Genomic DNA, 17,603 nt, shown 5'->3' with positions numbered 1-17,603 from the left:
GGCAATTCAAAGGCTAGATGCTTTAAATCCATGTTCAGTCCACCAAGAAGATGAAGATGAACCAAGAGTCGTACAACATCGGGGAAGACGAGGAAGAAGAGGATTTTGACAACAAAACCATCAAGAATTAAATCAAGAAATGCAACGTTGGCCGGAATTTCAAGATTGTCTCCAAGGACATGATAGCGGGAGTTCTTCTAGTGAAGGAAACGGGAATAATAATTTTGGCTATGCAAGAAGAAGAAATGAAGGCCACGGGAAAAGGAGACAAGAATCACATGAGTATAAGATGAAGATTGACCTCCCCAATTATGTTGGTAAGGGTAATATAGAAGCTTTTCTAGATTGGATTAAAAATACTGAATTTTTCAGCTACATTGGAACACCCGAGCAAAAGAAGGTTCGGTTAGTTTCTTTGAAACTAAAAGGTGGAGCCTCAGCATGGTGGGATCAGCTTGAAGTTAACCGCCAAAAACAAGGCAAGGGACCAATACGTTCCTAGGAGAAAATGAAGAATCTGATGAATATTCGTTTCTTGCCACCAAACTATGAACAAACATTATATGCTCAATAACAAAACTGCCAACTGGGAGTACGAAAAGTAGCTGACTACATTGAAGAATTCCTTTGATTAGGAGCCAGAACCAATCTGATGGAAGGAGAACATCTAATTGCTTGATTTGTTGGAGGTTTACGGCTGGACATAAAAGAGAACGTAAAGTTACAATCCTTTCAATGGCTTTTCGAAGCCATTTGCTTTGCTGAAACGGTAGAAGAAATGATTGATTCATGAGCAAAGAACCCAAGAAGAATGCAATGGGATCCATCTTCTTCAAAGAAGACTCCATCTACAAACTTTTCAAAGAACCTTCCCCAACCCGTGAAAGAGAAAGAAAGTGACAAGATTAAGAAGAAAAACAACAAGGGCAATTTTGAAGCTGCAAAACCAACCAGGAATCCTTACAATCGTTCTTTTTTTGGCACATGTTATAGATGTGGGCAGACCAGCCACCCTTCTAATGCTTGCCCTCAACAATAAACGATAGCTTATGCTAAAGAAGGAAATTAGTCAGTTGATGATGATTTTGAAGAAGAAGAAGAAGCTGAATTAGTTGAACTCGATGAGGGAGAAAGATTATCATGTGTTCTACAAAGATTTCTTATTGCTCCAAACGAACAGTCCCATCCCTAATGCCATAGCCTTTTCAAGACCCGATGCACCATTCATGTAGCCTTTTTAAGACCCGGTGCACCATTCATGTAGCCTTTTCAAGACCCAGTGCACCATTCATGGGAAAGTATGCAATGTGATAATTGAGAGTGGCAGTACTAAAATTTGTCTCTAAAAAATTAGTTGCAGCCTTGTATCTCAAAACAGAAGCACATTCGAATCCTTATAAGATTGCGTGGATCAAGAAGGGAGGAAAAACTCAAGTTAGTGAGATTTGTTCAGTACCTTTTATCCATTGGAAATAGCTATAAAATTTATGTAGTTTGTGATGTTTTAGAGATGAATGTATGCCATATTCTTCTCGGACGACCATGGCAATTTGATCTTCGTATTACACATAAAAGGCTGAGAAAATGCTTATGAGTTCCAATGGATGGACTACAAAGTAATCCTTTTGTTGAATAAAGTAGAAGGAATGAAGAGCAATAAGAAGAGTGGCAGCCTATTTATCACCATTAGTGGGAAGAAGCTTTTAGAAGAAAGAGATGAAGATATTGTGGGGCTAGTTGTTTCCAATTCCCAAGACGAAGATCCTGCCTAATTGCCACTGTTTGAAATCTTTCTCAAGCTAATTCAAGAACCAACTACACTACCTCCCCTCCGAGATATTCAACACAATATTGAGTTGTTACCTGGTGCCACACTTCCCAATCATCCTCATTATCGAATGAGTCCCAAGGAGCATGCTATTTTGCACCAAATATTGAAGAGCTTCTAGAAAAGGACACATTCTGTTAAATTTGATAGTATAGGGTTCTATCTCAAAACCAATTAGCAATAAGAGGAGTAACCCATCTATCTTATATGGAGTATGAATCCCCTTGGTTTTTCGAATGTGAGACTCACTTCTCCAATATGCCCCCTCAAGATGGTGCCTCTTTGGGTTCACCTATCTTGGATTGAATACCCGTTTGGGTTTACTGGGTTCTAATACCATGTTAAATTTGATAGTATAGGGTTCCATCTCAAAACCAATTGACCATGAGAGGAGTAGCTCATCTATCTTATATGAAGTATGAGTCCCCTTGATTTTTCCAATGTAGGACTCTCAACTTCTCCAATACATTCAACTGAATTGACAACATTTGTTAGTCAACCAACTGGGAAGATTTAACAAGTTAAGGACTTTGAAACCATGACCTCAGTTTAGTACAAGAATGCTAATGAAGTTTGGAAGTTTGGCTCGTATTAGGTTTAACCTCCCTGTGGGCTTTGATCACTAGGTATTTCTGTATTTATGTTCTTAGCTTGATTTATCATATTTTAGTCTCTTTTCGTAGTTTTTCAAGATCTCATTTTTTGTTGGGCATTGCCCTTTTATATTCTTTCGTTATACTCAATAAAAGCTCGGTTTTTGACAAAGAGAAACCACTTTGTTCTTTATATTATTATTCTTTCTTTAAATGTTGCTTCCTTTGTCTTGTTAACAATATCAATATTGATGATTCTTTTTAAATCGTGCATCACATGAGAGAATCATTTGACTTTGTTGCAGTATATGAGAGAATGCATCCTTGGGAACTTCAGGAGGAGGCTACTTGCTGTAATAAAAACTGAGAATGACCTTCAGCGACCTTCTGTTTTAGAATCTTTGATTCGTCGGCATATCGGCATCATCCATCTTGCAGAGCAGCATATTAGCATGGACCTTACCCAGGGAATGCGAGATGTGTTACTTGCTGAGGCTTGCTCGGGTCCAGTTTCATCTTTGCATTCTTTTGAGAAGCCAGCAGAGCAACAAACAGGATCAGCAGCTGAAGCTGTGTGTAACTGGTACATTGAAAACATCATCAAGGATACTTCAGGTGCTGGAATTCTATTTGCTCCAGTTCACAAATGCTTCAAGAGTACAAGGCCTGTGGGTGGATATTTTGCTGACTCTGTCACAGATGCAAGAGAATTACAAGCCTTTGTTCGGATATTTGGTGGCTATGGAGTGGATAAGTTAGAGCGTATGCTAAAAGAACATACAGCTGCACTTTTAAACTGTATCGACACATCATTGAGGTCTAACCGTGAGGTGCTAGAGTCAGTTGCGAGCAGTTTGCATTCTGGTGATCGAATTGAAAGAGATGCATCCATTAGGCAAATTGTAGACATGGAGACAATAATTGGATTCTGTATTCAAGCAGGTCTAGCTCTGGCTTTTGATCAAAACTTAGCTGAAGCAGCTGGAATTGTTCTTGAAGATAGTGCACCCTTGATTTATTCATTATTATCTGGGTTTGTTAAACACATACCCGATTCATTACCTGAAAGGAAGGATATTAGGAGAATGAGAGAAGTGGCTAATGGTGTTGCAGTAATCTCTGATCATGATTCACAATGGATAAGATCTATTTTGGAAGATGTAGGGGGTGCTAACGACGGTTCGTGGGCTTTGTTACCATATTTATTTGCCTCATTCATGACTTCTAATATTTGGAACTCAACTGCCTTCAATGTTGATACGGGAGGCTTCAACAATAATATTCATTGTCTGGCAAGGTGAATTGGCACATCTTTTAATCTTACGATAACTGTTTCTAAGTTCAAATACCCATCAAATTTGGTTGACTAAATTTTCATTTGTAATAGCGTTCCATCCCAACTCATAGCATTAGCTTGTTATCTAGCTCCCCAACTTAGCCTTGTGTCTAATCTGGTTTTCTTTATTATTTTATTATTTTTTATCTTTCAAAACTCAACTAAATCTGGTTGCAGGTGCATCACTGCCGTGATTGCTGGAAGTGAGTATGTGAGATTGGATCGTGAACATGAGCAGAGGCAGCCTTTTCCAAATGGTCATGCTGGTGGAACATTGAATTCTGCTGAGGCTGAGACTCTTTCATCGGTTGAAGCAAGCATAAAGTCTACAATGCAGCTCTTTGTAAAACTTGCTGCTGGAATTATTTTAGATTCATGGAGTGAAGCTAACAGGTAATCTAATTTTGCATATTAATTTCTTACTTTACGTTTTGATTGCAACTCAAACTGTTTGTTTGAATGTCCAAAACTTGCTCGAGCTGAAGGTTTAAGTTCTCTATATTCAATATAGAATGCACTTCAGCCTAAACATTTTTGGTTTCATTAATCGACATAATATGTAGGTGGGTACTAACTTCTTTTCTCAACAGATCTTATCTTGTACCACAACTTATCTTTCTTGATCAACTATGTGAGGTCTCACCTTACCTTCCAAGAAACTCTTTGGAGCCATATGTTCCTTATGCCATTCTACGTTCAATATATAGCCAGTACTATGCCAATTCTCCAGGGCCATTGGCGCTCCTCAGTCCTTCCCCACACTATTCCCCTGTCGTGTCATTATCTCATGGATCCCCTGCACCACGCCAGCCTCGTGGCGATTCTACTCCTCAGCACGGAAGTAGTGATTTGAGTTACTTCAAGGGATCAATGATGCATGGTCAGAGTTCTGTGTATGATCATGATAGCGGAAGCTCAAGGAGCATTGAAACTAAACACCGGAATGCGCGTCGTTCAGGTCCTTTGGATTACAGTTCTAGTCGGAAAGCAAAATATGTTGAAGGTTCAACTTCAGGCAGCTCAGGTCCTAGTCCCCTTCCAAGGTTTGCAGTCTCAAGGTCTGGACCGCTAGCGTACAAGCAAATGTAAAACTGCCTTTGCCAAATTATACATAAGTTATTCCTTTTCCATTGTTCACTTTCTTTTGGCATTGTAGTCTGAATTTTGTTCAAAAGATACTTCTGAAATTGCTTCAGGTTCTATGATAGATTAAATATCAAATCAAATGAAGTAGTTCCTTCGATCTTACTATTGTGATTATGATTCTTCTAAACCCTTTTGATCTCATTTTACAAAACTTTTCTTATGAAATTTTCAAATGGATCAACGTTACCAATCCTTGATCAACTGAAACTCTTAATTGAAAGGCATCTACTTTGTTCCAGGTTTGGCTTGAAACTAACACATCTTTCATTCCCTTTGATGTAGAGTTTTGACAATGGTATGTGGGAAAAGGGACTCCAATGAACTGGTCCATTAAACACCTGACATCTAAGAAATGATCGAATAGGTTTTCCTAAACATGTGTATATGCATGGATGTTGGCTTGTTTTTGTATGTTTGACACTATCTTCGCTAAGTGTGAACATGTCAAGTTGGCTAAGAAAAAGTCTTTAGAGTTGATTTTCGTGACAAGAGGCATCTGTAAAACAGAAAACATACGTAACAAAACACAATCAATATTCTATGTTAAATCTCAGTGACATCTCGAGGCAATCTCGATTGAGAACAACATAAATTACCAATTGAACTAAGGCAACATTTGTACCAAGATGCCATGCATTATGTGATGTACCTCAGTCCAATCTCATGCGAACTCGTCCCCGAGATAAATGCAACAGATCTTGGGACTCCTTCAACGAATCTCAAGGAAATTTCATAGATCTTGATTGCGACTCCTCATTTGCATGGACCTAGATTGATGAAGTTATCGAAATTCATCGAATGAAACTACCGATATCAATTTAAAATTTAATTCACATTCAACTACATCAAAACACCAACTACAAAATTTTCCATTCGCCTAAGATTTTAAACTAAAAGCTAAAAACTAAACCCTTTCAAAGAAATTCACTTTGGAAATCTAAGTTCGACGACTTCTTGAAATTTCATAGGATAAAAATCAAAGAAATTTCTTCGATTTCAGAAACAAACACTTTTAGTTCTTAGTCGAAATGAGCACAATGTTTTAGGTTTAGGGTTCTGTGAAAATATCTAATGTTCAGGCTTCGAATGGTATTTTGGTCATTTGATGAAATCTTTTATTTTGAAATTAAAAAAGAAAAAACACAATCACATGGATGATCACGACTGAGATTGAATGAGAAATCACGTTGAAAGATTATTTTAAAATTTGTCAAGAATCTTGGTATCATGATTGACCGTGAAAAAGAAAATTACAGAGTTTTTCGAAAGTGTACTACTTTTGAAATATAAAACCAAAGGTATACTACTTTTCAAAATTTGGTATACTACTCAAAATTTTCCTGATAATTGCTCTCGTTTCTTGTTACTAACATTTAAGAAAAGAAAAAAAAGAGAATCAGATTGAGAGAAACAACAAAATGTGTTCTCACAGTTTTTATTTTTATTTAAATGTTCCAATAAATTATCATTGCTCATCCCCATCCTTATGAGAACACCTCCGTCCTTCGTCTCATAAAGTTGAAGTTTGCAACTTTATGAGAAAGTTGACCAAGCTAACATTACGGCAAGTCATCTTCAACCTTCTTTTAAAGTTTACTTCTTGTAAAAACCTCTTGGAGAAGGCAACGTTATGAGAAATTCAACTTTAACCTTACGAGAAGGTTAACTTCTTTTTTTGCCAACCAATCTCATCTAATACTACAACTTATTTTTCTTGATCAACTATGTAAGGTCTCACCTTCGCTCTTTGGAACCATATGTTCCTTATGCCATTATACATTCAATATATAGCTAGTACTATGCCAATTCTCGAGGGCCATAGGCACTCCTCAGTCCATCCCAACGCTATTCCCCCGTCGTGCACTATCTCATGGATCCCTTGTGCCACACCAACTTTGTGGTGATGCTACTCCTCAACACGGCAATAGTGATTCGAGTTACTTTAAGGGATCAATGATGCATAGTCAGAGTTCTATCTATGATCATGATAGCAAAAGCTCAAGGAGCATTGAAACTAAACACCGAAATGCCCATCGTTCAGGGTTCAGGCCCTTTGGATTACAGTTCTAGCCGGAAAGTGAAATATGTTGAAGGTTCAACTTCAGGCAGCTCAGGTCTTAGTCACTTCCAAGGTTTGCTGTCTCAAGGTCTAGACCGCTAGCATACGAGTAAATGTAAAACTGCCTTTGCCAAATAGTAATACATAAGTTTTTCTTTTCCATTGTTCCATTTTCTTCTTCTGCATTTGTAGTTTGCATTAATTTTGTTAAAAACATACTTCTGATGTTACTTCAGGTTCTATGATTGATTAAATATCAATCAAATGAAGTAGGTTCTTCGATCTTATTACTGTGATTGTGATTTCTTCTAAACACTTTTGATCATCATTTTACAAAACCTTTCTTACCAAAATTTCAAGTTGATCAACGTTTACCCAATCCTTGATCAGCTGAACTTTCATTGAAAAGCATCTACTTTGTTGCAGGTTTGGCCAATCTTCTTCAAACTAAAACATCTTTCTTTCTCTTTAATGAAGAGTTTTGATAATGGTAAGCGGGAAAAGTTATTATTACAATGAACTGTTCCAAAATAAAGCAGCTGCAACATTTCTGCTCCACATTCAAATTCAATTCAAAGTAAGAATGATGTGAAGCCATCCATTTTTTATATTTGAAAGAGTATTTGTGAAACCACTCGTTGTAAAATGTTTATAATATAAAGGGCAATAGATTGACCATCTCATAGTTCACAATTGCATTAAGTTCAAATGAGGAAGAATTTAAGAGAATGAAATGAATCTATAAGTAATGGTTTACTTTATTTACAACTAAACTTTGACATTGAAAATATTTCCAATGATTGATTATATACACAGTATGTCTGCTTTAAGAATTCAGTAATAGCCTTTTTGTAGAATAAACAAACAATAAATAGTTTGATGGAACTTGCAAATCTACTACCAGAAGGCAAGACAACCTATTGAAACTTCAACGTAGGTGGTGCCTGCAAGGTGATAAAAGACAAAAAATAATACATTGCAATACGAGAGGGAAAAAATAAATCGTTAGAAATAAGATTTACAAGGCTGTGTTTGGGAGAATGGTTTAAATCATGTTTGACACTGTAAAATCAAATAATAAATTGATTTTGAATAATTAAAGACGATTTTGAACGTTACAAAATTTGACAAAAGTGACTAACTATTTCAAAATAACTCCAAAACATGTCAGATTTTGTTACACAAACCTCAAGGTTTCTTTAGTTCCACGACGAATTTTGCAGCGGATTGTAGGAAGTCCAAGATGTTGATGAGCTTCATAGCGATGACAACCAGAGAAACCTACAGAACCATGGGAAGGAAATCTAGTGTTCAAAATGATAAACTAGATGTAAAATTAATGTGCTAAAATAGATAATAGACTTGATATTGGAAGCCAAATCTGTTTTTTGTTATGCTCTTTGGAAACAATCATTGCTGCTAAAATAGACTACGAAATCTGTAATGGCGTGATTGGAAATAAAATCTGAATGTTCTCAAACCCTAAGCTAGACTATTCCATTTTAGTTTTGTACTTCCAAATATCTCAAATTCGTCTTTCAGCTTCCCATAAATCTTAAAAGTTGGTCACTATTAAATTCATAAATAAATGGAGAATGGTGACAAAGGGTGCGTTTAATTTAACTTTTCAAACATTTAATTTTAAAAACAAGTTATTTTGAAAAAAAATTGAAATGTTTGACTCTCAAAAATAACTTGTGAAGCACTACCAAATTTTACTTTTTAACCAAAGAGTTCATACAAAGTTTTTTCTTTAAAAAATACCTTTTTCTTTAGTATTTGAAAAAATACTTTCTTTAAACAAAGTAGATAATATTTTAATCTAAAATATCCTTACTACAGAAAGATATATAATATAAATATTCACTAGAAAAAACATACCATAATAAACTCCATCAACTTCAAGTACATCAATCTGCATCCACAACAGAGAAAATGAGTAACATCCTAATGTCATTCTAAAGAACTTTTAGGGCACATATTGAGACTGCGGCATAAAAAATATCAGCCATTTTCGCCTTATAAATATTTATCTGATATGACTATTATATTAGTATCTTCATAGATTATAAGAGATATTAACAAATCATTCACAATATCAAAAGTAAACGACCCTCTGACTAGAAGGAAAGGGTATCAAATGCATTTAGCATATGAACTTCTGCAGGTGATCAAGTTTCTTGGGAAATTAAAAGATTTCTTTAGTGATTGATTCACCGTATCCTAATTCTCTCAGTCCATCAATCGTTCTTTTATGTTTTCCACAATTCTAATGTTTACAACGTCAACTAATATTAACAATGAACAAACAGAATGAATCCATTTGTGAGTCTTGGTGTTCAAGTTTGCCTGAATAATTAATGAAACTTTCAACGGAAAGATTGGATGTTAGTTCACTGGGTCAAATCCAAGGCTTCTCTTTTTCTTGGTGACTAATTCCTATCTAATGACTAATCAAGTCCTATATTTGGAATAAGGACCAAAAGTAAAGCTTTCGTGGGTTCACCTAGCTCCAAAATCCACATCAAAGAGTAAAATATGGTTATCCACAATTGAACTTTTGAGTAATTAAAATCACTCATCTTATAGGTTGATACCACATTGAAAGTTTCAGTTGGAGAAAGAGCAAAGCATATAAATTCACCAGCAGCACATAAAATGAATGAATCTACAACAAAAAATATATGGTTTCTACTAATACAAATTTGAATAGCTTTGAACATATACTCATCAAAAAGCACAAGTTAACAATTGCTACATTATCCTCCTCTTCCCATCAAATTCTAAAGCTAACAAAAATTGCCACATTCTTCCAATCAGATTCCTTAGCCTAAGCCAAATTGTTTTACAACCCTACAATGCCAAGACATAGTTCAACTAGTTAAGATGATAATAACCATTACAAAAGATTAGAGGTTGGAATCTCCAACCTAAAGAAAAGAAACAATTAGCAGAATGCAGATGTATTGCAACTTCAACCACAGCCAAATGGATACCATTTTTTTTTAATGGATACCAATTGCTCAAACAAAGCACAGTAGAAACTGCAAAAGAAATCATGGATACCCAATATTATAGCCATTTCAGTACATTGATCTTCTAGGAAACCGTAGAAAAAAGTTCAATTCAGATAAGATGAATTGAGGAGGTGAAAAAGCTCACTGGTACTTGAAGCCCAATTTCTTGTATACTGTCCATTAGTTCTTTGACTTTATCAGGATCGTTAGCTCTGGTCCTCATTAGAGGTCTCCGTATCTTCTCCAGAGGAAGCTCCAGGATCATTGGCCCACTGCCGTTGCCACTCCCTGCTGATAGCGGATGAGCACCTACCATTTCATTTCATCGTCAGCTGTTTTAAGTGAACAAGGGAGAGAAAAGCAATCAAATAAAAAACAGATAAAGAAACCATTTGATGAAGCTGAAGCAGAGACAGTCCTCAAGCTGGAACTGAAACTTGGGAACTTTAAAATGAAGAGATTGGCCATCATCGACCGTACTTCCTCTCTCTCTCTCTCTCTCTATGGTCTGGACAATATGCAAAGAAGAAGATGATGAAGAAGTCTATGGATCGATATTAACAGATCCAGAACCATGGGATGATGGAAAATGGGCCAATAAATCCATTTTTGCTTTCAAGACTCAATTTTAGCCCAACCCATTAGTAAAAGCTTTTGAAATTTTAGAAAAATAACATTCTCAACGACTGAACCGAACCTAACCCATCAACCGTTTGTTAAACATTCCTTTGAAATCCTGGGTTGATTGAGAAAGCCAATGGCTGCTGGGACGTCTTTCTTGAGGTGTTTTCTTGTTCCTTCTATCTTCTTCTGTATTTATCTCTTCTTTTGCACGATGAATTGTAGAATTGTTTGTTTTCGCATGGAACCAGCAGGCAATGTATAGCTACGACTACAAGAACATTGGTGACTGCGAAATCCAAACATTCCAGCTACCATTTCTCGACTTTTCTCCTCCCACTTAGAACTCACTCTCGAAGGTATACAACCCATTTTCTATTTACTTACGAGGATTATTTTGAAATCAAGCGATTCCTTTTTATGGTTTGGTTTATTTCGACTGTAATACAAAGGGGAGAGAAGAAATATTATCCATTTTGCTATTGTTACTGTTCTGTTTTCTAGTAAGTAGAAAATATCTCATGGCTGACAATGAAAGATTATCTAGTTTCCTTCAAGAGGGAGGGAACCTTTAATCTATTTCATGGAAATGGGGTTATGTGACAGCAAACTTGATATCTTGAGAAAAATATTTACCTCACCATTTTGAATTTTTCCTACATCTTGTCTGTGTGTTGTTTGGGGAACTAAAGATACTAGCCGATTCGGCTTAGAAACAGAATGAAATTGTGCTATAACCCTACGATGTCCATGTAGTTAAAGCTTTATGTGGTCTTAAATGTTAGTGTAAAGACAAACCGACAAACGATTCTCTCGTGGTTTGTGAATTCCAAGATCCCCAGGCAGGGGTAAGATGAGATAATTTCATCCCTGGAACACTATGATTTCTTTATTAAAGCAATGAAATCAACCACTTTAGAAAAAATATGAAAGAATACAAGGGTATGCAAAAAAATATAAAATAAATAAAATAAAACGAACGAACGAAAAAAAGAGCCAATCTAAAGAATAAGGGACCGATGAAAGAAAATATCCCCATAGAATAGTTACAGAAAAACTTTGAAGTCGAAGCCTATAGAGAATCATGAAAACTAATAAAAGTCAAAACATCACTAAGCTCCCTTTTTTACCCTCTAAACACTCCATTATTCCTATGATATGATTGAGATAATGTGGTAATTAGAATCTTGTCGTACAATAAAGGAATACATAAATGATAAATCCATTATCCATGATTGATAACCATAACAAAGCATTGTTATGGGATAGTTGCAAATTTAAGTCAATGATTTCTGCAAGTTTAAGAAAGTGGGGACAATGGGTACAATCTATCTCTAGTTATCATTACTTATTACACCATTCTTTTATGGATACTATTAAATCATCAAGTCGTCTCTTTACTAACCGCCCTTAATATATTGTCCATGGGAAAACTGTTAATGAATTATTTAAAATCTCAACTGGGATTGTGATATTTTCTAACATACATAATTGAATCTGTGTTTGTTGTCCATTGATAAGATGTGTATTTTAGATTAACATAGACTTCTTTATGATTCCTTCATTAGCTGTTACTGTCAGATATTTGTTTTCCCTCTTTGGCACGAATTATAAAGCAATTATGTAGCAGGAGAGAAGGGACTGGAGAAAACTTAATGATCAGCTATTTATTTCTGTTTCTAACACCTATAAATAAATATAATACCATCTTTCTGGTTTCCCACAATTCCAAATTTCCAATAATCTAGCTATTGATGTATTTACTTAGTTTTTGTTGTTTCCTTATATTTTCTCCAGATTGACCATTCGTGCTGGTATTACAAACAATGAAGAAGTTGCTGCTAAAGCAGCTGCATCTGACGCGGACAGTGGAGCTCCAACCATGTATCGTCTTTAATAAATTAGTGAGGATTAGATGTTACTAAAACCTTAAAATCCCATTCTCCTAAAATTGAACTTGAAGAATTATTAGCAATATGGGAATTTATTCACTTGAGAGAAGATATGTATATGCCAGTGTGAAATTGCTATCAACTCTTGAACAAAGCAAAGAATTAGGTATGAAATTTGTCAAATTCCTGTATTCAGGATCTAAATCTAGTGTGGTTAAGCTTAATATGCAATAAGAAAACCAAGCCTCCGAAAAGAGCCACTGTTTGGTTGACATGAAAGACCTTGTTCGATCCATCTACCCATATGGGAACAATTTGAATTATGTTTCAGATTCTTTACAATGTTGGATTTTTTTAATCTTGTATGAATTCATGTTTACATTCAACAAAGTAACCGATAAGATACGAAGGGCCAATATTACATGTTAAATGATAACAGTAAGATAACTTAGATTGATATTGGGCTATATCTTAGAATTAATTAGCTCCTTATGCTTTGACTTTTATCCTTCAGATTTGACAAAATAATATCCAAGGAAATTCCTTCGAACATTGTCTATGAGGATGATAAAGTCCTTGCATTTCGAGACATAAATCCGCAGGCTCCTGTTCATGTATTAATCATTCCAAAGCTCAGAGATGGATTGACAGAGCTGGGAAAGGTACTTCTTTCTTTCCTCTTCTTGTTTCTTATCTCTATATATTGACCTTGTTATCTTTAGTAATCATATGATGTTAGGCATATGTGTCTGCATATTCTTTGATATAACATATTAAGAATTCCTTTCTCTTTTTTTTTTCTTTCGTTTTCTTTATTTTTTCCCTGGTAAGAAACTTGTGTATATGAACAAAGGTGTGAAATATAGCCTTAAGGGCTGGAGAAGAGTGAACCCCACCCATAAAAGAACTATAGAAGCGTTTTTCACTCTCTTTTTCCCCTCCAAAGTCCTACAAAAACGAGCAAACAGTTTAGATATCCCTAGTTAAGTTTGTAAATTTTGCTGATGATGATATCAAGAAATAACTACCTTGAAATTGGTTCTTAAGAATTAACTTTAACTACGTTTACAAGATGGTGAAAGTAGGAATTATGATACAGGAATCATGATGTAAACCAATGAGAAATTTTGTTAATGTTTAAAAGTTGTGAATACAAGAAGATAAGTACTCTATTTAGAATTGAAAAACAAACTAATTCTAATCCTAATTAATAAAAGAATCTAATATTCTAACTAATAAAAGTCACTAATCCTAATCCTAATAGATCAAGGATTTGACCATAATATTCTATTCCTACTACATCATTCTATTCCTCCCAAAAAAACTCATCCTCAAGTTTTAAAACGAGAATGAAGTTAAAAATAAAAAGGTAAACCACTTGAATGAGAACAACACTGAAAAACTAATTGCACAAGTCGAGCCAAAATTTGTCTTTTGAAATAGAATGAATTTTTTAGCAAAATCACCATGATTTAGTCCAAGAGTTATGTTGTTCAAGAGATCCATTGCCATCATAACCAAGTCACGCATTGCTTCATCATCTTCTCCTTTCTTCGTTGAGTCTGTCAATTCAACCATCTCAGCCTTGTCTGCGATTTTACTAGAATACTATTTTTTCAACTCCAAACATGGCATCTCCCACGTTGCTTCGCAATCAGCTGGAATTAGGTTTTCAAGTTTATTTAAATAAGTTTGTCCACGAGTATTCTCTTCTTTTACCTCTTCAACGACTTTGATTTGACATCTCTTATGTTGTGGAGAGATTCATGGGTCGAGTCACTCTCTTCCATTTTCAACATTGGTTTCCTTTCCGATTTGAGTCTCACAATGTCCAATGTGAGAGTATTCTTGTCGATTTTATTCCCACATGTTATTTCTTTTTGAATCGGTTTATCATATTCTTCAACTTGAATCTCAATCTGCTTGTCTTCACTAAGGATTTTCACTTCAACGTCAAGAATTTTAATTGTGTTATCTTCTTTTTTAAAAAAATTTTTTGTGTGGGCTCTGATTTTTGTTCATTGTTTTCTTCCTTGTAGTGAATTTGTTGAATTACATATTTTTTATATTTTTGCCAATGTTCTGAAAATTGCATCACTTTTTGAGTTATCTCTTCCAACAAATAGTTGGGTTTTCTTGACATCGTTCTTTGTTTCTTAAACTTCATGAGTGATGTACAAATTGGGTGTTGTTGAATAAGTTTCTTCATCATAATTGATGTCAGACTGGTTCTTGAATTTTCTTGCATATTTCTGTCTTTCTTAGTTCTCCATTACAAAAATAATGATTTCTATCCAAAATTCTAGTAGTTCTTCTATAATATTACATTCTTGCAAAATCTTGACAATTTTTTTGTTGTTTTTTTTTAATTTTAAGGGTTCCCCTTTTTAAATGTGTGTTGTTGGGCAACAAGCAAAACTTACTAAGCTTTTATGATTGGCATCACAAATAGTTTCTCGATCTTACACTGATGGCAATCAACGTTGGTCCATATGGATGCTCTGATACCAATTTAATGTACACCAAAGAGAGAATTTTATTATTGTTTAAAAGTTGTGAATACAAGAAGATAAGTACTCTATTTATAATTGAAAAGCAAACTAATCCTAATTCATACAAGAATCTAATCTTAATCTTAACTAATAAAAGAAACTAATCATAATCCTAATAGATTAAGGATTTGACTATGATAATTCCTACTACATTGAATCATTATAGTGTAATACTACGATGATTCACGCATATGATTTTTTTTCCGACAATGATGGTATAGGCTGCTGTAACAAGCTAACCTACGCCCAAGTTTGTGATGCTTATAATCTCCATGAAGATGAAGTTTGGTTGTGAATGTGATCATGTGTTCTTTGTGTGTTTGAGCATTTAATAGCCCAAATGTATATTATGCAATAATATTAGGTGTTTATGTACTCATTAGGCTGAAGCAAGACATGGAGAAATACTGGGCCAGCTTCTGTATGCAGCCAAAATAGTGGCTGAAAAAGAGGGTATTGTTGAAGGATTTCGAGTAGTCATCAACAGTGGTGCAAGTGCTTGTAAGCAATGCCTTTCAACAACAATCTATCCTTTGCAAAATTTAAGAAAATCACTCCGAAACATTGAAAATTAAAATATCAAATTAACTTTGAGTAATTAAAACGATGTTCTTGAGTGATTTTCCATGTTTTGTCTCTGCTTTTGCTGCCGTCTTACTGATCTCTCGCTCTCTCACACAACAGGTCAATCTGTGTATCATCTTCACTTGCATGTCTTGGGAGGGAGACAGATGAAGTGGCCTCCAGGTTGAAGGCAACAACAGTTTTTTGTAATACAATTATAATGTATTTGTTTACTTGTATCTGCATTCAGTGAGTGAGAACTGAGAAAAATAAAGGACAACATTGACTTCTGCAGATGTGAATCAAACTCAATGGACGTATCCGATTATTATATTTATAACAGCCCAATTAGTATTTCAAATTTGTTTTATAGGATACGAACTTTGACCAAATGTAGTAAAAATGTTTGACATATCAGTTAATAAACACCTAATGTCAAATTAAACTTGTTTCCATCTTTATATTTTTAACATTATTTATATATTTCTTAGGAAATGACCATCTTGATATCTATTTACAAAATTTTACAACACGGTAGAAACCATTTAGTACAATTTGTGGCAGTTTTATTATTTAGTGGATGAAAAACAAGTTAAATTTTTAATTGAGATGAAAGTCAGGTTTAAAATAATCAGCTTTCAAAAAATTATAGAGTAAAAAATAGACATAAGAAATATAGAAGTCTATTAATATATTAAAAGTGGACAGATGAAAGTGGGAATATTGGCAAAAGTAGCTGCACACTTTTAAAAAAACTTGTAAATTTGTTTTTCTCAATCAATTTTGATCGACTTTGATACCAAGATTCTTCTTAATTTTTTTAAAAAAATTTGAACATAATTTCTTGGTCCATCTTAGTCGAAATCGGCATTGAGATTTTAGGTTTTGTTTTTAAATTTCAAAATAAAGAGTATTTTCAAATGACCAAAATATCCTTAGAAGCCTAAACGTTAGACATTTGTAAATCTTAAATCTTGTGCTTATTTCGGTTGAGACGAAATGTGTCTTGCTCCCAAAATTAAAGAAATTTGTCTAATTTTTGCTTGTTGAAATTTCAAATAATCATTTAAGCTTAAATCTATGAATGTTATTTACTTTAAACTTCATAGTTTAAGGCTGGATTTTAGGTTTTGTTATAGTGCTTTATTTGAAATCTGAGGCAGATTGAAAACTTATTCAAAATATAGGTCTTCGAATGGCAAATGGTACGTTATGATTCATTTTCTTCCTCCACCTTCACTAGTCTTAATCTGCGCCTACTAATGTTTTGATTTCAGGCACTCATAAAGGAGATTGATCCGACATATGACGAACATGCTTACCTGGATCGAAGTCTTGAAATTTCGAGGGCAGAAAGTTACGTGGAAGGCCCACCTGCCCTTACTTCTCATTATGTCAAGTATGCCCTTGCATATACTTATGTCGATCTTCCCTTGTTGCTCCTTATGTTTACCATTTTCCTTCTCGAGACGACGGTTGTCCCACCACATCTACGAAGCAACCAACTGAGCTCGATAGATTTTGGACGACGTGTTTCAACCAACATCTACGACGCCTAGAAGCCATATTAGATCAGATGAATGAGTTCTTAGACCGAATGCAGTCATCCTTTACAGCTAAGTTATCGGCCATAAATGAGCTTTTGATGGTCTTAGTTAAGGTATAATTGTCTTTAAGTTTCCCTATTGCTTGTTTTTGTTTTATTTAAGGAGTAACAATGGTGTTTCTATTGCTTCGTTAATAGGACAAGGCGGTTGACTCCCAACAATGCTATGGTGGTGGTGAAGGTTTGTCATTTAATGCATCAGAAGTTGAGAATAGAGTGGACGATGTATTCATGGATGTTCCCACTCCAAACATTGATGATCAACATGTTGACGACAAGACAAGAACATCCATCAGTGAAGATCTTGGAGATGGTATCGTATCTAGATAAATCAATTTAAAATTTGGTCGAGATCTTTCAATTAGCATTGAGATTATGTAAGAAAATGC

General features: G+C 34.8%; 3 protein-coding genes and 1 long non-coding RNA gene across 6 annotated transcripts in view; 3 read left to right on the top strand and 1 right to left on the bottom strand.

The window, feature by feature from the left end:
* The window catches only part of LOC101216813 (protein NAP1), a 35,722-nt gene extending 30,717 nt beyond the window's left edge, over positions 1-5,005 (top strand). For both annotated transcript variants that reach the window (XM_004145387.3, XM_011662006.2), the window contains 3 exons: positions 2,727-3,718; positions 3,935-4,150; positions 4,348-5,005. In XM_004145387.3, coding sequence (XP_004145435.1) covers positions 2,727-3,718; positions 3,935-4,150; positions 4,348-4,846 — 1,707 coding nt within the window. In that variant the 3' untranslated portion in view covers positions 4,847-5,005. The remainder of the gene's footprint in view (positions 1-2,726; positions 3,719-3,934; positions 4,151-4,347) is intronic.
* Positions 5,006-6,353: 1,348 nt separating this feature from the next.
* Positions 6,354-7,640, top strand: LOC116401713. Its single transcript, XR_004214042.1, has 2 exons — positions 6,354-7,077; positions 7,389-7,640. It is a non-coding gene; the product is annotated as an uncharacterized LOC116401713 (long non-coding RNA).
* Positions 7,641-7,688: 48 nt separating this feature from the next.
* Positions 7,689-10,513, bottom strand: LOC101217757 (sulfiredoxin, chloroplastic/mitochondrial). Its single transcript, XM_004145391.3, has 5 exons — positions 10,369-10,513; positions 10,125-10,288; positions 8,844-8,877; positions 8,150-8,243; positions 7,689-7,906 (listed from the first exon to the last, which is right to left on the bottom strand). The coding sequence occupies exons 1-5, from the start codon at positions 10,448-10,450 to the stop codon at positions 7,891-7,893; spliced, it is 390 nt and encodes a 129-aa protein (XP_004145439.1). The 5' UTR covers positions 10,451-10,513; the 3' UTR covers positions 7,689-7,890.
* Positions 10,514-10,622: 109 nt separating this feature from the next.
* On the top strand, positions 10,623-16,053 carry LOC101217291 (14 kDa zinc-binding protein). 2 transcript variants are annotated; one of them, XM_004145389.3, is made up of 6 exons: positions 10,623-10,762; positions 10,855-10,959; positions 12,398-12,484; positions 13,007-13,154; positions 15,428-15,545; positions 15,729-16,053. In XM_004145389.3, the coding sequence occupies exons 1-6, from the start codon at positions 10,737-10,739 to the stop codon at positions 15,794-15,796; spliced, it is 552 nt and encodes a 183-aa protein (XP_004145437.1). In that variant the 5' UTR covers positions 10,623-10,736; the 3' UTR covers positions 15,797-16,053. The 2 variants fall into 2 exon arrangements, with proteins under 2 accessions (XP_004145437.1, XP_011660307.1); XM_011662005.2 differs by having other exon boundaries at positions 10,624-10,762; positions 10,852-10,959.
* The last annotated feature ends 1,550 nt before the right edge of the window (positions 16,054-17,603 follow it).

This window comes from Cucumis sativus, chromosome 1, assembly GCF_000004075.3.
Source record: "Cucumis sativus cultivar 9930 chromosome 1, Cucumber_9930_V3, whole genome shotgun sequence".
Lineage (NCBI taxonomy): Eukaryota > Viridiplantae > Streptophyta > Magnoliopsida > Cucurbitales > Cucurbitaceae > Cucumis > Cucumis sativus.
The sequence above is the reverse complement of the archived record's forward strand: the minus strand, read 5'-3'. Positions and strand labels throughout refer to the sequence as shown.

Excerpts from the sequence above, each read along its gene's own strand:
- LOC101217757 (XM_004145391.3), bottom strand. The coding sequence starts at position 10,450 with ATGATGGCCAATCTCTTCATTTTAAAGTTCCCAAGTTTCAGTTCCAGC. Across the intron at positions 10,289-10,368 it reads TGCTTCAGCTTCATCAAATG|GTGCTCATCCGCTATCAGCA; the intron begins GTTTCTTTATCT and ends ATGAAATGGTAG. Across the intron at positions 8,244-8,843 it reads AGTTGATGGAGTTTATTATG|GTTTCTCTGGTTGTCATCGC; the intron begins GTATGTTTTTTC and ends ATGGTTCTGTAG.
- LOC101217291 (XM_011662005.2), top strand. The coding sequence starts at position 10,737 with ATGGCTGCTGGGACGTCTTTCTTGAG. Across the intron at positions 10,960-12,397 it reads CTTAGAACTCACTCTCGAAG|ATTGACCATTCGTGCTGGTA; the intron begins GTATACAACCCA and ends TATTTTCTCCAG. Across the intron at positions 15,546-15,728 it reads CAACAGTGGTGCAAGTGCTT|GTCAATCTGTGTATCATCTT; the intron begins GTAAGCAATGCC and ends CTCACACAACAG.